General features: G+C 47.6%; 1 protein-coding gene and 1 long non-coding RNA gene across 5 annotated transcripts in view; one reads left to right on the forward strand and one right to left on the reverse strand.

Annotated features, from left to right (window-relative positions):
- Positions 1-19,752, forward strand: part of LOC138526271 (uncharacterized) — a 140,133-nt gene that overhangs the window by 89,689 nt on the left and 30,692 nt on the right. The window lies entirely within an intron of this gene.
- AP1S2 (adaptor related protein complex 1 subunit sigma 2) overlaps positions 8,996-19,752 on the reverse strand; it is a 380,836-nt gene continuing 370,079 nt past the window's right edge. For all 4 annotated transcript variants that reach the window (XR_011283537.1, XR_011283535.1, XM_069636792.1 and 1 more), the window contains one exon: positions 8,996-11,848. Coding sequence is in view for 2 of the 4 variants with exons in the window: in XM_069636792.1 (XP_069492893.1) it covers positions 11,801-11,848 (48 nt within the window). In the remaining 2 variants the exon portion in view is untranslated. The remainder of the gene's footprint in view (positions 11,849-19,752) is intronic.

Raw genomic sequence — 19,752 nt, forward strand, 5'->3', positions numbered from 1 at the left:
GTAACGTGAGACATTAGACACTAATCTGCCCACAGCCTCCCATCAGGTTCTCAGCATACCAGACTACTGTTACTAGTATTAGTGTCCACCCATCAGGAAGAGGGGACAACATCCAATGAATAACCAGGCCCAGTTACTTGCTAGACACCTGAAACAAATAAGGTCTGGGTTACCACCTTTCAGACTATCCTTTAGTACCCTTAACCCCGGAGGTAACTGAATTGTAGTTAGCAAAACAGAGATGGGTTTGAGGGAAATCCCCTCATGCCAGAAACGGAGGAGTCCAGAAATGTGACAAATTGCTGCTTTATTTAGTCCAAGCAGGGATATGCACACAGATTCCACAGCTCCAAATGTACCCTCAGTTCATTACAGGTGGGCAGTGAGGTTTTAAGCTGTCATGACCTCAAAACCAAAAGTTACAGTCCTTGCTCTTAGGCAAAATGGGATTGGGTTAACAGTGTAGGCATATTTACATTCTATAGGGGATAGATCATTTGATTGGTCTGGCTAGATCTGGTAGCTTCATCTGGCACCACCCCCCAGGTCAGTGCCAGCCTGGTCAGTTTAGGAAGTTTACCAGCATGTGAACAAAAATTATGGGTGGGGAAGGTGAGCTCAGAGCATCGCTTTCTTCCCACTATTGTTTCACCCCACTGACTTCCCAGACCTTGAGCAAGGACACTCCATTCCTGAACTGTAGGATGGAGGGGGTGAGCATTCTCATTGCTGTTGTTAATTCGTTACAGAGAGACAGGGGTGTAACAAGAAAAAAACGATTTCCTATTTTTTCCCAGTCTGGCAATAGCGTGATTTCTGGTGGTGAATTGGCTTCCGGTGATGGTGAGTTTCTTAGCCAGGGAGGAACAAGTTACTTACCTGTAACTGTTGTTCTCCAGCATGGGTCTGGCATGGATTCACATGCTCATGAATATTCCCCGTCGTCAGGCTGGGAATCCTCGGTAAAGAAAAAAAACAGTATCAGTTTCGTTTCTGATCTGACTTTCGTAGTAATAACCAATCACTGGTCTCTGCGTCATACTGACCACAGCCAATGACTGCCCTCTACCTAAGCCCCACCTCTGGCAGCCATCTTCAGATTTGGAAGCACGTGAAGTGGCAGTATGACCAAGTGAAGAGCCGCAGAGGGGTAGGCGGGAGGGTTCGCATGTGAATCCATGCCAGACCCATGCTGGAGAACAACAGTTACAGGTAAGTAACTTGTTCCTTCTCCAGCATGGGGTCTGGCATGGATTCACATGCTCATGAATAAAGAATACATAGCAGTACACACATGCACAACCACGGGAGGTGGCAAAGGCTCAATATTAAGCATCACATCAAACTCAACATTAAGCATCTTACCTCCTCACCAGGCTCACCTCAGGCGAACAGGTTGCGCAGCACTGCTTGGCCGACCCTGGACTCCTCCCTGGAATCCCGGTCGACGCAGTAGAATTTCGTGAAGGTGTGCGTCGACCTCCACGTAGCAGCCCTGCATATGTCCAGCAGGGGCACACCAGATAGAAACGCCGTGGTAGCTGCGATCGCTCTGGTGGAATGGGCTCTCGGACGGCCAGGCAGCGGTCGGTTTGCCAACCGGTGACAGTACATGATACAGCCGGAGAGCCATCTGGAAATGGAAGCCTTCGAGAGAGCCTTCCCCTGATTGACAGGTCCAAAGTTCACAAAGAGTTGTGACGTCTTCCGAAAACACTTTGTGCAGTCCACGTAGAACTTCAGCGCTCTAGCCACATCCAGCGAGTGCAAAGTCCTCTCAGCCGGCGACGAAGGCGACGGGAAGAACACAGGCAACACTAAGGGTTCGTTGAGATGGAAGTCCGACGGTACCTTGGGCATGAAGGAGGGGTGCGTCCTGAGCACTACCCTCGTGTCGTGAAAAGTCAAGTACGGGGCCTTGCAGGAAAGGGCCTGGATCTCTCCCACTCGTCGTGCGGAGGTGATGGCCACAAGAAACGCTGTTTTCCACGACAGAAATTTCAACGGAGCTGAGTGCAGAGGCTCGAACGGAGGTCCCATGAGCTTGGTCAGCACCACGTTGAGCTCCCACGCCGGGGCCGGAGCCTTCACCGGCGGGAACGATCTGAACAGTCCCTTCATGAACTCTTTCACCAGACGATGAGACCACAAGGACGTCCGCCCCGTGGTTCTGGTGTATCGGGAGATCGCAGCAAGATGAATCTTGATGGACGCGTGTGCCAGTCCAGCTTTGGCCAGCGTCAGCAGGTACGGCAGTACTTGGGGGGGCCGTAATCCGTAGAGGGTTAATCTTCTGTGCGTGGCACCAGACAGAGAACCTCTTCCATTTGTGTCCGTAGCATTTAAGAGTCGAGGACGCCCTGGCCTTTGCAAGAACCTCTCTGCAGTCGGCCGGTATGTCGTATCCTCCAAACTCTAGCGCTGCAGGAGCCAGGCCTGCAGGTTCAGCGATTTCGGGTCGTGGTGGAGGATGGCGCCTCCTTCTCTGGAGAGTAGATCCGTGTCCACCGGCAGCTTGATTGGCGGGGACGCCGACAAGTCCAGAAGGTCCGGGAACCATATCTGCCTCGGCCACGCAGGTGCGACGAGGATCATCCTGCACCGTGACCTCTTGAGCTGGTTGACGAGCCGGATTAGCAGTGGCAAAGGAGGGAACGCGTAGAGGAACAGGCCCTCCCAGGGGAACGAGAAAGCATCGCCCATGCTCCTCGCCTGGGGAAACCTGCTGGAGAACCTCCGGCACTTGGAGTTCGTCGCCGTCACGAACAGGTCAATCTGGGGTGTGCCCCACCGTCGGAAGAGGCGATCCACTAGATCCTGCCGTAGCTCCCACTCGTGGCACGAGCGCAGCTCCCTGCTGAGTGAGTCGGCGATGGTGTTTTTTATCCCTGCCAGATGAAACGGCACCAGAAATATCCTTTGGGCGATGGCCCAATGCCACAGGTCCTGCGCCTCCTTGGACAGTGCTGGGGACCTGGTTCCACCCTGTTTCCTGATGTAAAACATGGTGGTGGTGTTGTCGGTGAAGATCCTCACCACCTTGCCCTTGAGGGACGGAAGGAAGGACCTGAGGGCCCAAAACACTGCACGGAGCTCCAGGACGTTGATATGGAGGGACTTCTCCGTCGGGAGCCAAAGGCCTCTTGCGTGCAGATTTTCGGTGTGCGCTCCCCACCCTTCCAGGGAGGCATCCGTGGTCACTGTCTCCTGGTGGGCTGGGGTCTGGAAGTCCAATCCCGCCATCAGATGCGCGCGGGTGCCCCACCACCGGATCGCTTGTCGGAAACTCTCGTCGAGTGTGATCCTTTCCTCGAAGCTGCCCGTCGTTTGGATCCAGCGCGCGTCCAGGAACTCCTGTAACGGGCGCATCCGGAGCCTGCACATGGGAATGAGGTAGATGCAGGAAGACATCATTCCGAGGAGGGACTTGATGGACCTCACCTTGGCCGCGTCGGCCACCAACATCCGCTGCACCTTGCCCAGGATGGTCCTGGTCCTCTCCTCCGACGGGGAGGCCAGAAGGGACACTGTGTTGAGCCTCGCTCCCAGAAACAGAGCGTCTTGCGCGGGTACCAGGTGGGATTTGGCGTGGTTCACGGAGAATCCCAGGTCCGTGAGAAGTTGGACGGTCCTTGCCGTGTGAACCACGGCGAGCTCCCTCGTCTTGGCTCGGATGAGCCAGTCGTCCAGGTAGGGGTAGACGTGGACCCCCTCGCGGCGCAGCTGCGCCGCCACCGGTGCGAGGCACTTGGTGAATACCCTGGGTGCCGACCGTAGTCCGAAGGGGAGGGCTTTGAACTGGTAATGACGCCCTTGGACCACAAACCTGAGGAATTTTCGGTGCCCCTTTAGGATGGGAATATGGAAGTAGGCATCCTCCAAATCGAACGACGACAGGAAGTCTCCTTCCTCCAGCTGACCCAGGACGTGCTGGAGGGTGACCATCCGGAACTTCTGCGCCTTGATGAACTTGTTCAGATGTCGCAGGTCCAGGATGGGGCGCCATCCCCCCGTCTTCTTCTTCACGAGGAAGTATCTCGAGTAGACTCCGGAGCCCTGAAGCCTCTTTGGGACGAGTTCGATGGCGCCCTTCCTGAGCATCGCTTTTACCTCCAGGAGAAGTTGAGGGACATGAAGTTCTTTCCTGGCCACGGGGGGGACGCGCGGGCACCTTCTCTGGAACTCGAGCGCGTGGCCCCGGGACAAGGCGTCCAGCACCCAACGGTCGGTGGAGATGGACTCCCACACGCTGACGAAGCTCGCCAGCCGGCCTCCCACCGGGGTGCTTCGGTGGGGGCCTGACCCCACGGCCGGTTCAATCCTGCTTCGACGAGGCTTTGCCGCCTTGACCTCCTTGGCGACGACGGCGGGGTCCGCCAGACTTGCCTCGTCCTCTGTAGGCCTCCTGAGACGACGAGCGGGCCGCTTGACGGTAGGTGGAGAAACCGCCGCCGGAACCTTTGGAGGCGCCCTTGCCTCCGCTGCTCCGAAAGGGCGTCCGTCGTTGTTGCAGAACTCCCAGGGCCCGGGCCGTCTCAGTGTCCGCTTTAATGGCCTGAAGGGAATCGTCCACTGTTTTTCCAAACAGGTTGTTCCCATCGAAGGGCATGTCCAGGACTCTGGTCTGAACGTCTTGACGGAAGTCCGTAGCCTTGAGCCATCCACGCCGCCTAAGGCAAACGCCGTTGCCCAACTGGCGGAACCCAGTGTCGGCGATGTCCGTCGCAACGGTAATGGCGTGGTCCGAAGCCACCTCACCTTCCTGCAGGATCTCCAGGGCCTCTGTCCTCTTGTCGTACGGCAGGAAGTCCAGCAGGGGAGCCAGTTTGTACCAGAGCTCCCTGTCGTAGCGGGCCACGATAGCCAAGGCGTTGGCCGCTTTAATCGTCGTCGCTACCGACGAGATGACTCTGCGTCCCATAGCGTCCAATTTCTTTCCCTCACCGTCCGGTGGGGAAGTCGATGTGGAGGCCGCACCCCCCCCCGCTTTCTTCCTGGCCGCCGCGGAGACGACGGAGTCCGGGGTAGGCTGCGCCCGGAGGCACAGGGGGGCCGTGTGCGGGACCCGGTACTTCTTCTCGTACCGGTCTCTTCTAGCTGGCGTCGTGGAAGGGTTCTTGAGGAGGGTGAGGCCCTCATCCCAAATGTCGTCCAATAGAGGCACTGAGAGGACCGTCTTCCTCTTGGCCTCGCGCCGCTGATAAAGGAAACCTTCCTTCTTCTTCTCCTCAGGGCAGAGTTGAAAAAGCTCGGATGCCCTGGTGATCATGGAGTGGAACGATCCAATCTCGTCAGGCGGAGAAGCCCTGGTGGGAGGCGACGACGGTAAATCCTCGTCGTATACCTCGTCGTCCGTACCCGTCGCTGCCGTGTCAGTCCCCGTATCATCCCCTCGGGTGGACGGGGAGGAGGGCTGGACGGGGCGCGACGGCTGAAAAGGAGGTGAAGGGTGGATCCTTCTTTTCTTAGTAGGGGGAACACCAGAAGGTCCCGGTTCTGGGTCCCCTGACGGGAGAGGTTCCTCCGTCGGCAAAGGTAGTCTCGTCCTTATCTCTGAGCATAAGGACTGTATAGCCAACAAAATGGCCGCCGAGTTGTCTTGCGGTGCTGGCAGAGGGGAATCCGACGGGCGATCAGGGGCCCCGTCGGTACCCTCGACGATGTCGTCGTCACCTGCGTCGGGATCCATCCCGACGGGCCGGTCTTCTTCCACGCCGAGGCCGTGGCTTAAGACCTCGACCAGTTCCTCCTCCGAGGTTGAAGCCGAATCTACGACGACGCCCTGCCCCCCCTTTCTCTTCCCCTCGGGGGATTTCACGGAGGTCCTATCGATGGGCACAAAAGAGGACTCCCTCCGAGGTGGCAGGGAGACTCTGAGCCCCGAGGTCACCACCACTGGTGTAGCCTGCACAGGCTGAGCCAGGGCCGCCGCGACAGTTTCGATAGAGGGCTTGGCCGGATGGATTAAGGCCTTCACCACCTTAGGTGCGCTCACCGCCTTATCCTTGAGGGGGGGGGACACCGCCTCGCTCCCCCTCCGCCTTCGAGCTCGACCGGGGCCTCTCCAGGAGCTTTGCCGGGTGCTCGGCCTTCCTCTTACCCGACCCAGAGCGTTGGCTCGTGGTTGATGGTGCCGGGGAGGGTGCGCCCTGCCTGGCGCCCGTAGAGCCCGACCGTTCGGCGCTCCTGGTGCCAGCGGACTCGCGGTGCTTGGCCTTATGTTGGACCCCCGTCGCCGGGGCGTCCTCAAAGGTCTTAGAAGACCGCTCAGATTTCTTCTTCTTCTCCTCGCCGGACAGGCTCTTCCCTTCTAGCTAGTTGGCGAGACGTTGATGGCGGTCCTTCATGGTCCGCTCCGACATGTTGCCGCAAAAAGCACAGTCCTTCTCCACGTGCGTCTTGTCCTCATGTAGGCAGTAGAGACAAAAAGAGTGTTCGTCCTCCTTGAAGACGTTCTGCAGCTGGCATCCAGGGCAGACCCTGAACAGCTTTCCGGGCGTCGAGCTTCCCTTCTCCTGGGCCATGACCGGGCCTGAGAAACTTCTGGAGTCCTCCAAAAGCGTAGCTCGACGAAATCTTCACCCTTGAGGGGCGCAGACGAATCCGACACGGGTCCCCGTTGATCGGATAGATAGTCGGTGGAGCTTGAGGCTCTTTTGACCGAAAAAACGAAGTTTTTGAGAAAAAACGTGAAAAAATAGCACTAACGCTCGAGAGCAATAGCACGAGGATCCCAACACATGAACGTGCGGTAAAAATCTGAAGATGGCTGCCAGAGGTGGGGCTTAGGTAGAGGGCAGTCATTGGCTGTGGTCAGTATGACGCAGAGACCAGTGATTGGTTATTACTACGAAAGTCAGATCAGAAACGAAACTGATACTGGTTTTTTTCATTACCGAGGATTCCCAGCCTGACGACGGGGAATATTCATGAGCATGTGAATCCATGCCAGACCCCATGCTGGAGAAGATGTGTTTCGGTTTTGACTGCTTTGTAGCTGATTCAGGCGGTCTTGATCATAATGTGCACTTGAAGAGAAGCTAGTGCAGCTCCTTGAGGACATGGCTGGTGTGGGCGCATTTTCGTAGTCCTCTGATGAGGCGTTGTGCAGCATGCTGGATGGCTTTCAGGAGGAACACGTTGGCATTGTGGACTCCAGCAAGTAAGCAGAAGGTTGGAAATGACTAGGACTTCGGCAACTGTTCTGAAACGTGGGGCAGACAAGAAAGTCTTGACTTGGCAGAGGAGCACTAGCTGTTTGGGGTGTGATTTGGTAAAGACAAGAGGTTTTGCACTGGGTGAGCATCGAGACAAATCTATTAAGATTTCTGTCTGCCAATTCTACACTTGGATATGCTTGGTGGGATTTACTAGGAAAATGAATATTAATTCCCTCTGTCGGGGGGAGCTTCAGGTAGGCATTTGACATGAATACTTGGACAGGGGACAGACCGAACTGGAGTCAATGGATGTTTCTGCAATTAATTTTTTGGTACAGCTGCTAGTCTTCTGCGCATTGAGGTATCTTAACATCAATGTTGGCAAAGAGTTCACCAGAGGTTCCATGCAGAGGTTAAAAATGACAGGGTGGAGCCTTGTCGCAGGCTTTGATCTGCTGGGCCCAACTGGATGAGTTGGTGTATGTTTTAGAGGTTGGAGGCAAGCCACTACAGGGCTGTCCCGTCAAAGCCCATACAAGTGCCGAAGATGAGAAGTCTTCATCGCCAAAAGCATTTAAAGGCAGAGGAGAGCACAAGTAGGGAGGAGTCCCCTTTGTACAAGATATGGAGGATGCCCTCTACACTCGTTTACTAAAGGGTGGAAGCTCTCCAAGTCATCGAATATGCTCTGTTGCCATACAACATAAGGTTGAAATATTAGTTGTACTATTGCAATATTTTACAAAGGTATTTAATGCATTTGGAGCTGTACCATGTCATCATAGGACTGGTAAACTGCACAGTTACTATGCATTGGCACCCAAGAGATTAATCACAATGTTGTAACTACTTTAAAATACAGCCTGTGATGCCATTCAGAAGACAGAATAAAACTAAAATATACTACAGGCACTACTTGGAATCACTTTTAAATACAGTGTTGAGGAACCCTAATATTTCCAAACAAGATTTAGCGGGTACCATCAACTCTAGAGACCTCACATTCACCCATTTCATTATCTTTCCCAGGTTTAATCGTGGGATTCAGGGGCGAACCATCTCTGTACAGCAACAGATCTGAAATTTATTCTGCAAAACACTTCAGAAGGCACCTCAAAACCCCACTTCTTCGATGACACCCATCTTATAAAGTGCAACATCAAGTCAGACATTTCCCAGAGCAAGCTCATTAATCAGCTTCGTTGCATATCAAATATGCAGTATACAACACAGTACACCACCATAACAAACACAGTCACTCTTACCCCTTACACTATATGAAAACTCCACAAATGTTTTAAATGATTGGTTGTCAGAGCTTTGCTTCTCATGCACACAGTCCACAGTCAACAAATAGAATGACAATTTATGTAAGAAAACCGACGGTGGAACAGGCTTTTCTACAATGATTAATTTTGCATTTTTTGTTGCGAGCACAAAACCGCTGTAACTTAGCTGGATGCTATGTGGTTTTTGACTTGAACTGTTTGCAGACTTAGGAGTTAGAGCCACACTTCTGCTCCAATGCACATTTTCAAACGGTACCAACATTCTGAAGAATTAAGGCTTTCCAGTAGGCAGTCATGAAAAAAAGGTTTTCAGCGTATCAATGTGCTTCCAGCTTGGTGTGAAGAAATAGAATGTGCTTGAGGCACGCAATTGAGTGTCCAGAAGTATGGTACGCTGTACATGCACATTTGACCCCGCTATACAAAGCGTTAGACACAGTTCCAACACTGATCAAAAGGATTGAGCTGCACAGGGAATGAATTCCGCTGTGGTAAGATCTGTACAGGTCAAAGGAAGGCAGACATTCTGAAAAGCAGATACTAGACTGGTGTAAAAATGCACATTTATTACAAATGAGTTAAATGCGATTCAGAGACAGTGGTTGCACGACACAGTAATTAGCCCATCCTTACAAAATTAGTCTAGCTAAGCACAACAGGTGTAAACCATCGCGGCAAGGAGCTACATGAAAATACATGACATAACCAATGAGACTTTTAATGGCATTGATTTAAACACTTAGGAGAAAGTTAGCACAGTGTGTCAATTTTAACCAGTTCCCACAATAAACAAGTATCCAAAGTGGGTCATCAAATTGCACCAAAAGGAGAAATCTCATGCAAATGTAATTCCTTGAAAGTAGAGAAAGGTGTGTGTAGCATTATTGACTGACGCGGCTGAGGAGTCCTTTTATGACTACTTTGAGCATTGTCTCTCTCCATATGTTTACAATATGCCTTCGATTTTGCCACATAACTTGATGTAGTATTCTGGTTTTCTCGGACTACCCTTTTTCCCTATTTTTTTGTTTTGTTCACCCTAACAAGTTTTGCTGCCATTTAATTTTCATACACAGACAATCTTTAGTCACATTTTCCTATCACACTAGTTTTACGGCAACCGTGCAAATTCAATTGGGACTCATCATCACTCGAACATATAACAATCTAAAAAGGAAGCTTTCTGCGATATTACTCCGAACTGTACTTCAAATACCTATCTCGTGAAATGTATCACTGTATTTATATGTTGTGCGCTGTGACGCAGAACGTTCAGTTGCATTAGAGGAGAATTGAGGAGGATATCTGAAAGACAGGAGGAAATTGAGGGACAACAGGAGTAGCACATAAAGACACCAATTAGGATAAGGTCATAGTGGCTGGAGGGGCCCCAGAGATAGAGGACTACGAGGTAGAAAAGCCCAGGCATGCTATCATATGGACACTTCAAAAATCCAACACAAATCGAAAGAACAACAGCAAGGCACAAATTATACTGTGAAATTAGGCAATCTTTGCAAAGCAGAAACTCACTTTAATAGAGGGGGCTTTAAGGACATCATATCACTGAAGGTGCTTCTTGTGCTACAGCAGGGACATTTTTTGTGTAGGCGGGCCTTACATTTGTGAAGCACTGTTAGTGTAATTAAATGACCAGTGTCTCCTCAAGAGCACACCCTAAAGGCGCATCTGGGCAGATGTGTTAGTGCATGTGGAATGGAAGCAAAGTGATGCAAAAAATCTAACTGAAAAGAGTGGGCTTTTAGAAATATGAGTGGGCAAACACGATTTTGTTGGAGCACTGCAGCTGCAGTAATAGTGCTGCAAGGGTACTGCAAGGTCTGTTACCTGCATCTTTAAATACTGATGAACTGTGATGGAACTGCACTACTCATGTGGTATGTGTACATAGAACTCAGCACCACACACAAACATAGCAAATTGAATAAGTTTGAAAAGACACTAATCTTACAAATGTATGGATTCCAAAACAAACCGTATGTTAGGATGGCAACGGGTGCGATGCTGGCGTGTTCCCCAGTATCACAAACAAAGTTCTTTTCTAGCAACCAAATGCTGGGTTTCTTCTGTTCCTGGTCATGGCGTATGCCATGTACTACTGCAAGGAAATACAACACCATATGCAAGTGAAGAAAACCAAGTCTAAGCAAACTTTCAATGGGTAGAAAATAGGAATTCTAAAGTTACTAACTAGAGTAGAAAAGACCTATTCCATGGTTAATCATCCAACCCGGAAGAATCAAAGCCCATATGGACGGTGCAGGTATGCATTTTTTACTGGAAGATCACAGGTGAAATTCCAGGCTAATGTCACAGTTTAATGGCAGGGTCACTTCGGCTTTCCAAGTCACCTTTAAATGGAAGTATCGCCCTAAGATTACAGGAATATTTCGGCCCTTTGTTGCATGAACCTACAGACACATTGAGAGTAATGAATTAAAGAGGGTTGCTAAATACCAAACGAATTTAACCATGGTGGAGAGTATTAAAAAAGGGGGAGTAGATCCTTTGTAAAGAACAGTCAAACAGCCTGAGCCCATGATCATTTAACACCACCGCCCTTTCATCAAGCAGTTTCACCCTTGATGGTGGCGGTACGCTTGTGTACACACACAGCCATTGAAATTCCAAAGTCATAAGAAACAAACACTAGAAATAATACAGAACTGTAAAACTAATCAAGTTGTATAGCAATATCCAAAGCCACTAATGTCCACATATGAGACACAGCTAGGATGCAAAGAACTTGGTAGCTTTAGTCTTGGCGGTAATTTGCCTGATGAAGTTCTAGCTCTGTGGTCAGATCAAACGTTCTGGGTCATCGGCATTATACTTCTTTGGTTTCATTAACAAGAACGTTTCAGTAGTAAACCGTTAAAACTATAATCCCTTTTTCCATGTAAAAATTCAGTGTAGACTTTGTAAACTAAGGAAAACTTGTTCAGATCAACAACTCCCTCTGTGGTTGCATACACTCAGGATCCCTTCTTTAATGATCTGCATTGGGAAGCGTGGTCGACAGCAGATCATGGTTCAGATTTGAATAAGTCATATGCTTTCTTTGCATTTACTAACCCGTGTATAGCTTTACAATACAACTCTGGAAATACTAGTTTGTGATTGAAGTCCCTTTTGTATCCAAATAAGTGTAATACTTTCTTCTCTTCAAAGGACATTACATTTGTTTCTCTTTCTTAGTTAGAGGTCTTGTTGAAGCGTATTAGCAGCACGGTAATACTGACAGACAATCTTACATAATTAGCGAAACACTAAAACGAAGGCAGTGAAATGTTTGGTGGTACAAGTGACGTCATCAGCATCAAAGGAGGTTTATGTCAGCCCAATCTCTTCAAGCACACTACGTGGTGTCTCCGCTTCCTGTAAAAGCAAAATATGACATGATGATCAAAAGCGAGCAGCCAAAGCAGGCGCCTCGATGCATATTAGTTGCAGAGACATTCAACAATTGGACGATTGCATAGGTTTTGGAGGCGATTCTGTGTACCTCTGAAATCAACAAAGATAACAACATAAGGACAATTCATTCAATATAAACAGAGCAAGCTTTGTAAAGTTTGACAGTGTCTGCTATGCTGCTGCTCTGTCTAATCTTGTAGTTGGTAGGTGTAATGTGGGTATTGCAGTCTGATTTGACTACCACAAATCTGTAGTACATTTTGTCTGAGATGCTGTGTGACTGATCGAGTGGGCACTTTTTCTCTTTCACGGAAAACAAGCAGAATGGCTGGTTTGAGGTTACGCGCTTGTTTATTAGTATTATTATTATTATTACTAGTAACTTGTATTTTTGCCAACACACAGGTTTGGGCACGACGGCTTACTCAGGAGCATTCTATAGTGGTTTAAGAAAGGTGAAGTTCTTCCCTTCAGTACGTTGTGTCAACAGAAGGGTTTACAGATGGTGAGAGGTGTCAGGACCTTGGTGCGGTTCCTAATTTCGTTAAAAAAAAACCTCAGTGAGACAACATCTCACATAAACTTACAACAGGCTTCTGACTTATAAACGTAGAGAAATAGAATTTCAAAATAATGAGGGGTACTAGTAAGAATACACTCAATGAGTCCTATTTCAATCCCATGAAATGAATGCTGCTGAAACCGTATGTTGACTCGACTGCGGCCTCCCAAAATCTATAGTCAAAACCAATGTATATTGTACCAATGTTAACTGAAAGCATTTTCCCTACACCATGGTGACAGGTGAACCTTGTGCATGCAAGCCTCGAGCATATAGGCACATAACATGCCAAGCGCATTCTATTGAACCGAGAACTGAGCATGTCTGTTAGGAGGTAGAAGCATCAGCAATCCCGATCATCTCCTGCAAATCAGAAAAGCTAATTGAGTCTTGTGGCAATGGAGTATACTCCAGCATCTCCTTTACAAATGGGCCCTGTTGCCTAGCGGATGATCTCCCGAGCCGTGTGCCAACCAAGGTCGCTGCTATTGGGTACCAAGAGAAAACATCACAGAACATCAGACATTAAGAAACTACTTTAACATTCAAGAACATCAAGCAAAATTGCATGCATCCCATCCAACCATTCATTTGTTGCAACCCACGACTACTACCGATTGATGCCTGGGTTCTACTTCCAGCAACAGCTCCTGTGGTAGTGTTGAGTACACAGGTGAAGTTATACCCCACCAGCCAGGTCTCCCCAAAGTGACCCTGGTCACTGGTGGGCTAGCTTCTCCTTTGAGAGACCAACACATCCAGTCATGAAAGCAGTATTGGAGACCCCAGAGAATTCAGGAACATTCTGGATGAAAAATGGCATGATCACATGTGGTCTGGCTCAAGAGGTCATGAGGATGTGCCATGCCAGCAAGGCCAGCAAACCATCCGAGTCTATGGCATGAACGGCCCCCCAATGCTTTCCCACGCCAGTGTTTGATTGTAACTTTAAAGAATAATACTAAGAGACAGCCCCCATTGTTCATTCCCTACCCCGCACATCTCTTATTTTCATGGCTGCTTGGCATGTACAAGTTGTTTTGACAACCCAAGTTGAAACCCCATTTTTATTGCATCATTGAAGCAACATTCATTTTTGTTTCTACGTCAGCCTGAGGGGCCTTGTGATTTATAAGTGTTAAACAAAAAGAATAAATATAAGTAGCCAAAAAAAGAAATCCCATTCATGCAAGTGAACTAACCCCACTATTAGGAGTACATGATTTAGTGGGGAGCTCCACCAACGGGGATAATGCTACTTTGTTCTCCCTTTGCAAGAGTGGCAGTACCACAGATACCATTGTCCATAGTGGCACTATCAAGACTGAGAAACTAAACACCAACAGTTTGTGCAAAGGGTTTTTTAATTAAACCTAGCTTCGTCTGACCCAGCAATAGTTTAACAAAGGGGTAGAAGCCAAGAGTCACACATTTACTTGCTTGAAGACCGCTTCAATAAGCAAGCCTGATTTACCTACACATGTGCCATCTCTGGCTACACACTTTGAATTTTTTAGACTCTTGATGAAGTCTGTTTGGTGAAGGGTACCTCAAGCTAGCAATTAGTGGATAAGTGGCAGGCATATTCTGGTTCAGTGAATGTAAAGTATTGTCAGCCAAAGTTATGGGTCTTTCATATATTTCATTTTCTGCAAGTTCCTCAAAGTACTGGCCGTGTAGCTTTGATCGCGGGCAAGGAAACTAAGAGGAGCACCAGCCATTGTTTATGCTGAGCCATCCCATTCAGGATTCTCCTTTTTAGTGATATTCCATTTACTTACTAAAGCGAGGTGAGCAATGACCCTTTATCCAGAAGTGAATATCTGGGGGTGGCTGAGGCACGGCACAGGTTCTTTGAATAACGACCCTACATCTCCAGGACTTTCTGGTGCCCAAACTGAGCCCACAGGAAGATAAAATGTAACCAACTTGTGGACCATACACCCAGCTTTGTCTCTCAGCAGCACACATTATTTATTACAAACAGAATTTTCTCTAACTTGAAGCATTTTTGCACCAACCACACATGAATGAATGATAGTTTATTTGTATAGCGCCTATACACGTGTTTCAAAGCGCTTGAAGGCAAGGGAGGGAGCAATGGAAAATACAATGACATTCTTACAAGGCTTTGAAACATTAATGTAAAATGTACTATCGTACTAGGCCTGATGACATTTCAGATAGTGCAAGAGCTATGACAATGAAAGGAGGTGAAGGAGGGAGGTTTGGCGGGGGGTAGGAGATGAGAACAGACAAACGACTATTCTACTAGGCCTGTCGACATTTCTGGTAGTGCCAGAGATTGACAAGAGGTAAGGGAGTGGGGAGGAGGGAGGAGGAGAGGAACAAAACAGTGGACTATCAGACTAGGCCTGAGGACATTTATGGTAGTGCCTGAGATTGACAAAAGGAGAGGGGGCTCAGGGGGGATGAACAAACAAGCTACTATCATACTAGGTCAGACGACATTTCTGATAGAGTAAGTGCATAGAATATAGTGAGGGGAGGGGGAGGGGGGAGAGGAGAAGCGATGAGTGTGGTGATGGAGAAGAAAAGGCAAGCCGACGAAGTACAGTGAACATAAGCAAGTGGAGGTAGCACATCAAGTTGCAGAGGTAAGTTCTGGACACATAATGTTGCAAGAGAACAGCAAGTGCAAGCCAGGGTTCAAGTCGTACATGGGCACTGCATGACTCAAGGCCGCCAGGATTACGTGGTGTAAAAAGAAGTCCAGCATGAAAATTACAAGATTCGAGAAGGGTGAACCAGCATGAGAACAAAAAGTCAAATCAAAGCATCAGCAACAAGGCGGTGGTGGCGTCACCATAATGTGTCAATACAAAACTACCACAAAGGGCAGGGAGAGATTGATGAAGTGGGGGGGGGGTGTATAGCAGGACAGGGCTGCCATGGGGGGAGGTGACAGCAAGATGAAAGACAGGATTCATCGCATGCATACAACGGGGGCAGCGAAATCCAAGGGGCAGGCATTCAGGCATCACATGTATACAACAGGGGGGGAGCGAAATACAAGGGACAGACATATAGGCATCACACATGCATACAAGAAGGCGAGTGGGGGGAGAACGAAATACAAGGGGCAGAAATACAGGCATCACATGCATACAACAGGGGGGGGCGCGAAATACAATACATGCTGATCCAAAAGATATTGCGACTTCAACGGGCACTGCATGCGAGTCCTCTGCTCAGCATGGAAGGCTCAGGGTGAAACAACTTAAAATAGCAGGCTCATCGGTTATGCAAATTGTCTAGATCGAACACCAGGGCACAGGCAGACAGTTGCTGATAAAGGCATTATTCATATTTAGGGCACAGTGTGTCAAAAAAATAAAAAGTTCACAATTGCCTTGTTAAGACGACTAAAGGATTACACTTGATTGCCAGCACCTGTAGATTTAGGCCACACCACACCACCACCATTGTTGGAGCTGGGGGAGCTAGGTCTACAAACACCTCAGCGAAAACACCAGTAACGGGGTGTGGTGGGCATTGCAGAGCCAAACCCAGGAGAAAGCGGCTGAGGAGTCCCTCCCACGCCAGCAAACGATACTAGGGAATGACGGGGACTACATGTGTCATATGGTGGCGGTCTGAAGAATTGGGAACAATGCGAGTGGCAGGAACACTGACCTGGATGAAAGGGTGTCACAGAATACACAAAATCAACCCATGTGCAGGCACCAAGCACTGTAAGCAAAGACTGTGCGATTAAGTTACGGAGGAACTTTCTAAAGTATGAAAAATGTTTTCTTCACAGACGAGTGAGCAGGAACCAGAGTATCGCTGGAGGAGGGCGATCAGGGGCAGGGGCAGGGGTTTTCGCAGAAGTAGCTTGGGTGTGGAGGAATGCACAACACACTACAGAACATGTCCTGCCACCTAGTAAGGTGGGGAAAAGGACTGGCATCAGGAATTAGTCAAGCATGTGAATCTATGAAAAATCTAATTCTGTAGAAAATCACAGTGGAGAACGAAAAGTCCAGAAACACAGAGTAATGTGGTAATTCGTCTGTGCAAAGACCGAACTCTGTTTTCTGTAAGAAACAGGCCCATTCTTTCTAGAACTACTCTATACATCATACTGAGAGGGGGTGCAGTAGAAAAGCTATACTTTCATAGACTGTGATAACTTGGTTAAAATAAAAAAAAAGGATCAATGTTCTTTTTGCCTTGTAGAATAGAGAGCACATAGGAATAAGTAATCCATTTGGGGTAAGACATTTACAGGGAAACAGCTGTTAGTGCATTTTGTTTGCCCCCTGAAGCTGGAGAAACGGAGAGTGAACAATTACAACGATTTGATTGATAGCGACCTGATAATATGATGAAATCTGTAGGTTTACTTAGACCCAGGACCTATAAGCAAAAAAAGGGAGGATGGGGATATTTCTAGAATGTTAATTGTTATTGCATGCAAACAGCATTCGTTTGCTACGTGGCAGAGCAAATTGCATAGCATCTGGCAGTGGATTGCTGTGTTTGAAGGATCCTTCGTTTTTGTGAACGTGCAGCAGCTGGTGGTGCTGCCCCGCCCCCACCTTGTCTCACCAGTTGAAGATATAGGGAGCTGTGACACGCAAGGCGCACAGGCAAAGTGTAGAGCAGTCTGCAACAGATCGCAGCGTTTGGAAGGAACCTTTGTTTTCGGCGTACTTGCAGTGGCCGGCTGTGCTGCCCTGCTCAAACCTTGTGTCGCTTGTTGAAGATATAAGGAGCCATGGTGCGTAAAGTGGCACAGCAAAATGCAGTCAACTGTACGCGGCTCGTGGAAAACGGCCTATTTATTACTGGTAACCTTTGGCACATTATATTGGGTTTACATCATTAATTTCATGTTGATGCCATATAGTTTGAGTAAAACAACCATGTACAACAAATCTAAGGAAAGGATGATGTCGGTCTCAGGTGAGCCTAATGTTGAACATGGTGGATCGAACACCATTTCTGCTGCAGTCTGTTAAAGGTAAAATCACTGCATACTATGTCCCTGTGGAAAAGGGCAATTCGCCAAAAGACCACTCTTTCGAGGGGCTGGACAATAACAATTCCCTAATGGACCTTTATTGTGGCGTACAACGCATGACTAGAGATATTGCTAATTCTGGGGCAATAACGGGAACTGATCAGATGCTCTTGCTGCAGTAAATACTTTCATCCGTGCAACAGAAGTCTGAAACCTGAGTTCTTCTCCAAGTCTGCTGCGATCAATGAGCGATTTGCACGAGAATTCTTCTCCCATTGAGACCAGCAATTCTGAATGTCTACACACAGCTGCTGTCTTTTTGGCGTGTAGTACTGTAATAATGATCAGCGAGGATATTTGCACGATGCAAAAGGAACAATGTAATTCCATCATCAGAACAGCGGTTCTATTGAGGAGTTTTGTAGAAAGCGGCACCCTGATGAAAGCAAAACGTGAAACAGTACTAAGAATACAAAAGTATGCAAGTGAACAAATTGCAATCCAATCTTAAATATCAGATGGCAGTTTGCATTTAAACTGAGACAGAGGTGTTGGGGCTGAACTGGTGGCAAATGGTGAAGATCCTGAAGTAGTTGGCCACTTGAGGTCGAGTCCTGTACCTACAAATATGAGTAAAACATGAATGTCCAAGGTGAGAAGAAGAAAGGACAAAGAGCACCCAACAAGAGAGACAGGAGGAAAATAAACAGAATAAAAAGGCTCAAGTGCATATAGCCATTGGCAAGAAGGGCAGCACAGCTGATGATCCCAAGAAGGCTGATGAACAGAAAACCTTGGGTAACAATCAAAGGCGGAAGTCTCCTGGAAGGCACCTACAAGTCTGTAGGATTGGCTGTTGAAAGGCCCTCAGTCTGCGTTTGCAACTCTGGAAGAATCTAGTGTGCAATCAATTAACAATTCTGACCAGTTGGAGCAGATATCTATAGCTGGTCGCATCTCCCGATAATAATCGACAGATGCTGCAGTCCTCTACATTTTGTAAAAATGAAATATCAAAATCCAGTTATCATAACTCGGCTACACAGACCAAAGGTTATTTAATTAGAGAACCATTTGTGCCTACCGATAGACAAATCTGCTAACCTGTCTATTTTAGCTCTAAATCAATGTTTACGTGCCATAACCACAAATGCTATGGACTATGTCGAACTGTTGGACTGTGGCAACTAGCATGCATCTATCGTGGACTGCAAGTCTGCTCATATTGCAGAATTTGTTTTTGATATTTTTTCAAATTGGCTTTTGAAATGTATAGGGCTGGTGAGAAGTCAGCACAGAGAGAAGAAAACAGGAAAATGAACCAACATCTGAAAATTGTGCAAAAAAAAGGTGCCTTCGTCCTGAATAAGTTCCGTTTTAATTCCTGTGCACAAAAAAGGCTGTCAGAATATTCTTGCTCATTTCCATCTTTTAGCATTATTAGATGTGCCAAGTAAATGAATTCCAACTTTATTACATAACGAGTTATACCGATGGGCAGTAGATGTCAACTGCTTGAATATTTTTCAGATAGGCAATCGCGAAGGTTGCTCAACTGCTCACAGTTTTCTGATATTACACCCAATTTCCACCAAGGCTAAGAATGGTACGGCCCCCCCACTCTATGTTGCATACACTGATTTTAGTGCAGCCTTTGAAAACTTTTGTAGAGAGAGGCTTTGGAATAAAATGCATAAATGGCAAATTCCATAGAAATATTTTGTATGATTCAACTATGCACACATACTACAGTGCAAATCTGGTTAGATAGCATGGGCAACATGTCACAACCAATTAACAGCAATAAGGGGCTTAAACAAGGCTGTGTATTGGCACCACTCATTTTTAACATGTACATCACTAACATGACTTTTGCCATGTAAAAGGCTAGCATATTTCCACCTAAAACTGAAAGCCAACATATCATGTGGACGGGATAATTTGAATAACATTGTGTTGATAGATCCTGCACCTATTGGTTCTTGTCGGGACATTATTTCAGAATACAATGGAAAGAGTGGACTCCTACATAGATTAAGGGGTCATGACAAGTAAAAAATAATAATAATGCGGGGAGCAGAGAGAGATGTATGATCAAGGCATGTAGCAAGATAGGAGCCATTAAAAGCTTTGTTAAAAATTACTGTGTCTACAGCTTTTTGGGTCTATTAAAAATATATGCACACAATATTGTTCCAAGCATATTGTATGGAATAGAAGTAGAGAGTAGCCCTTGGCTTAATAAATTAGAAGCAAAAATGTGGAAAACCATTTTAGGTCCTTCCAATTTGATCTTGAATAATAAATAGCATG

The sequence above is a fragment of the Ambystoma mexicanum genome, chromosome 7p (assembly GCF_040938575.1).
Source record: "Ambystoma mexicanum isolate Mex_15411 chromosome 7p, UKY_AmexF1_1, whole genome shotgun sequence".
NCBI lineage: Eukaryota > Metazoa > Chordata > Amphibia > Caudata > Ambystomatidae > Ambystoma > Ambystoma mexicanum.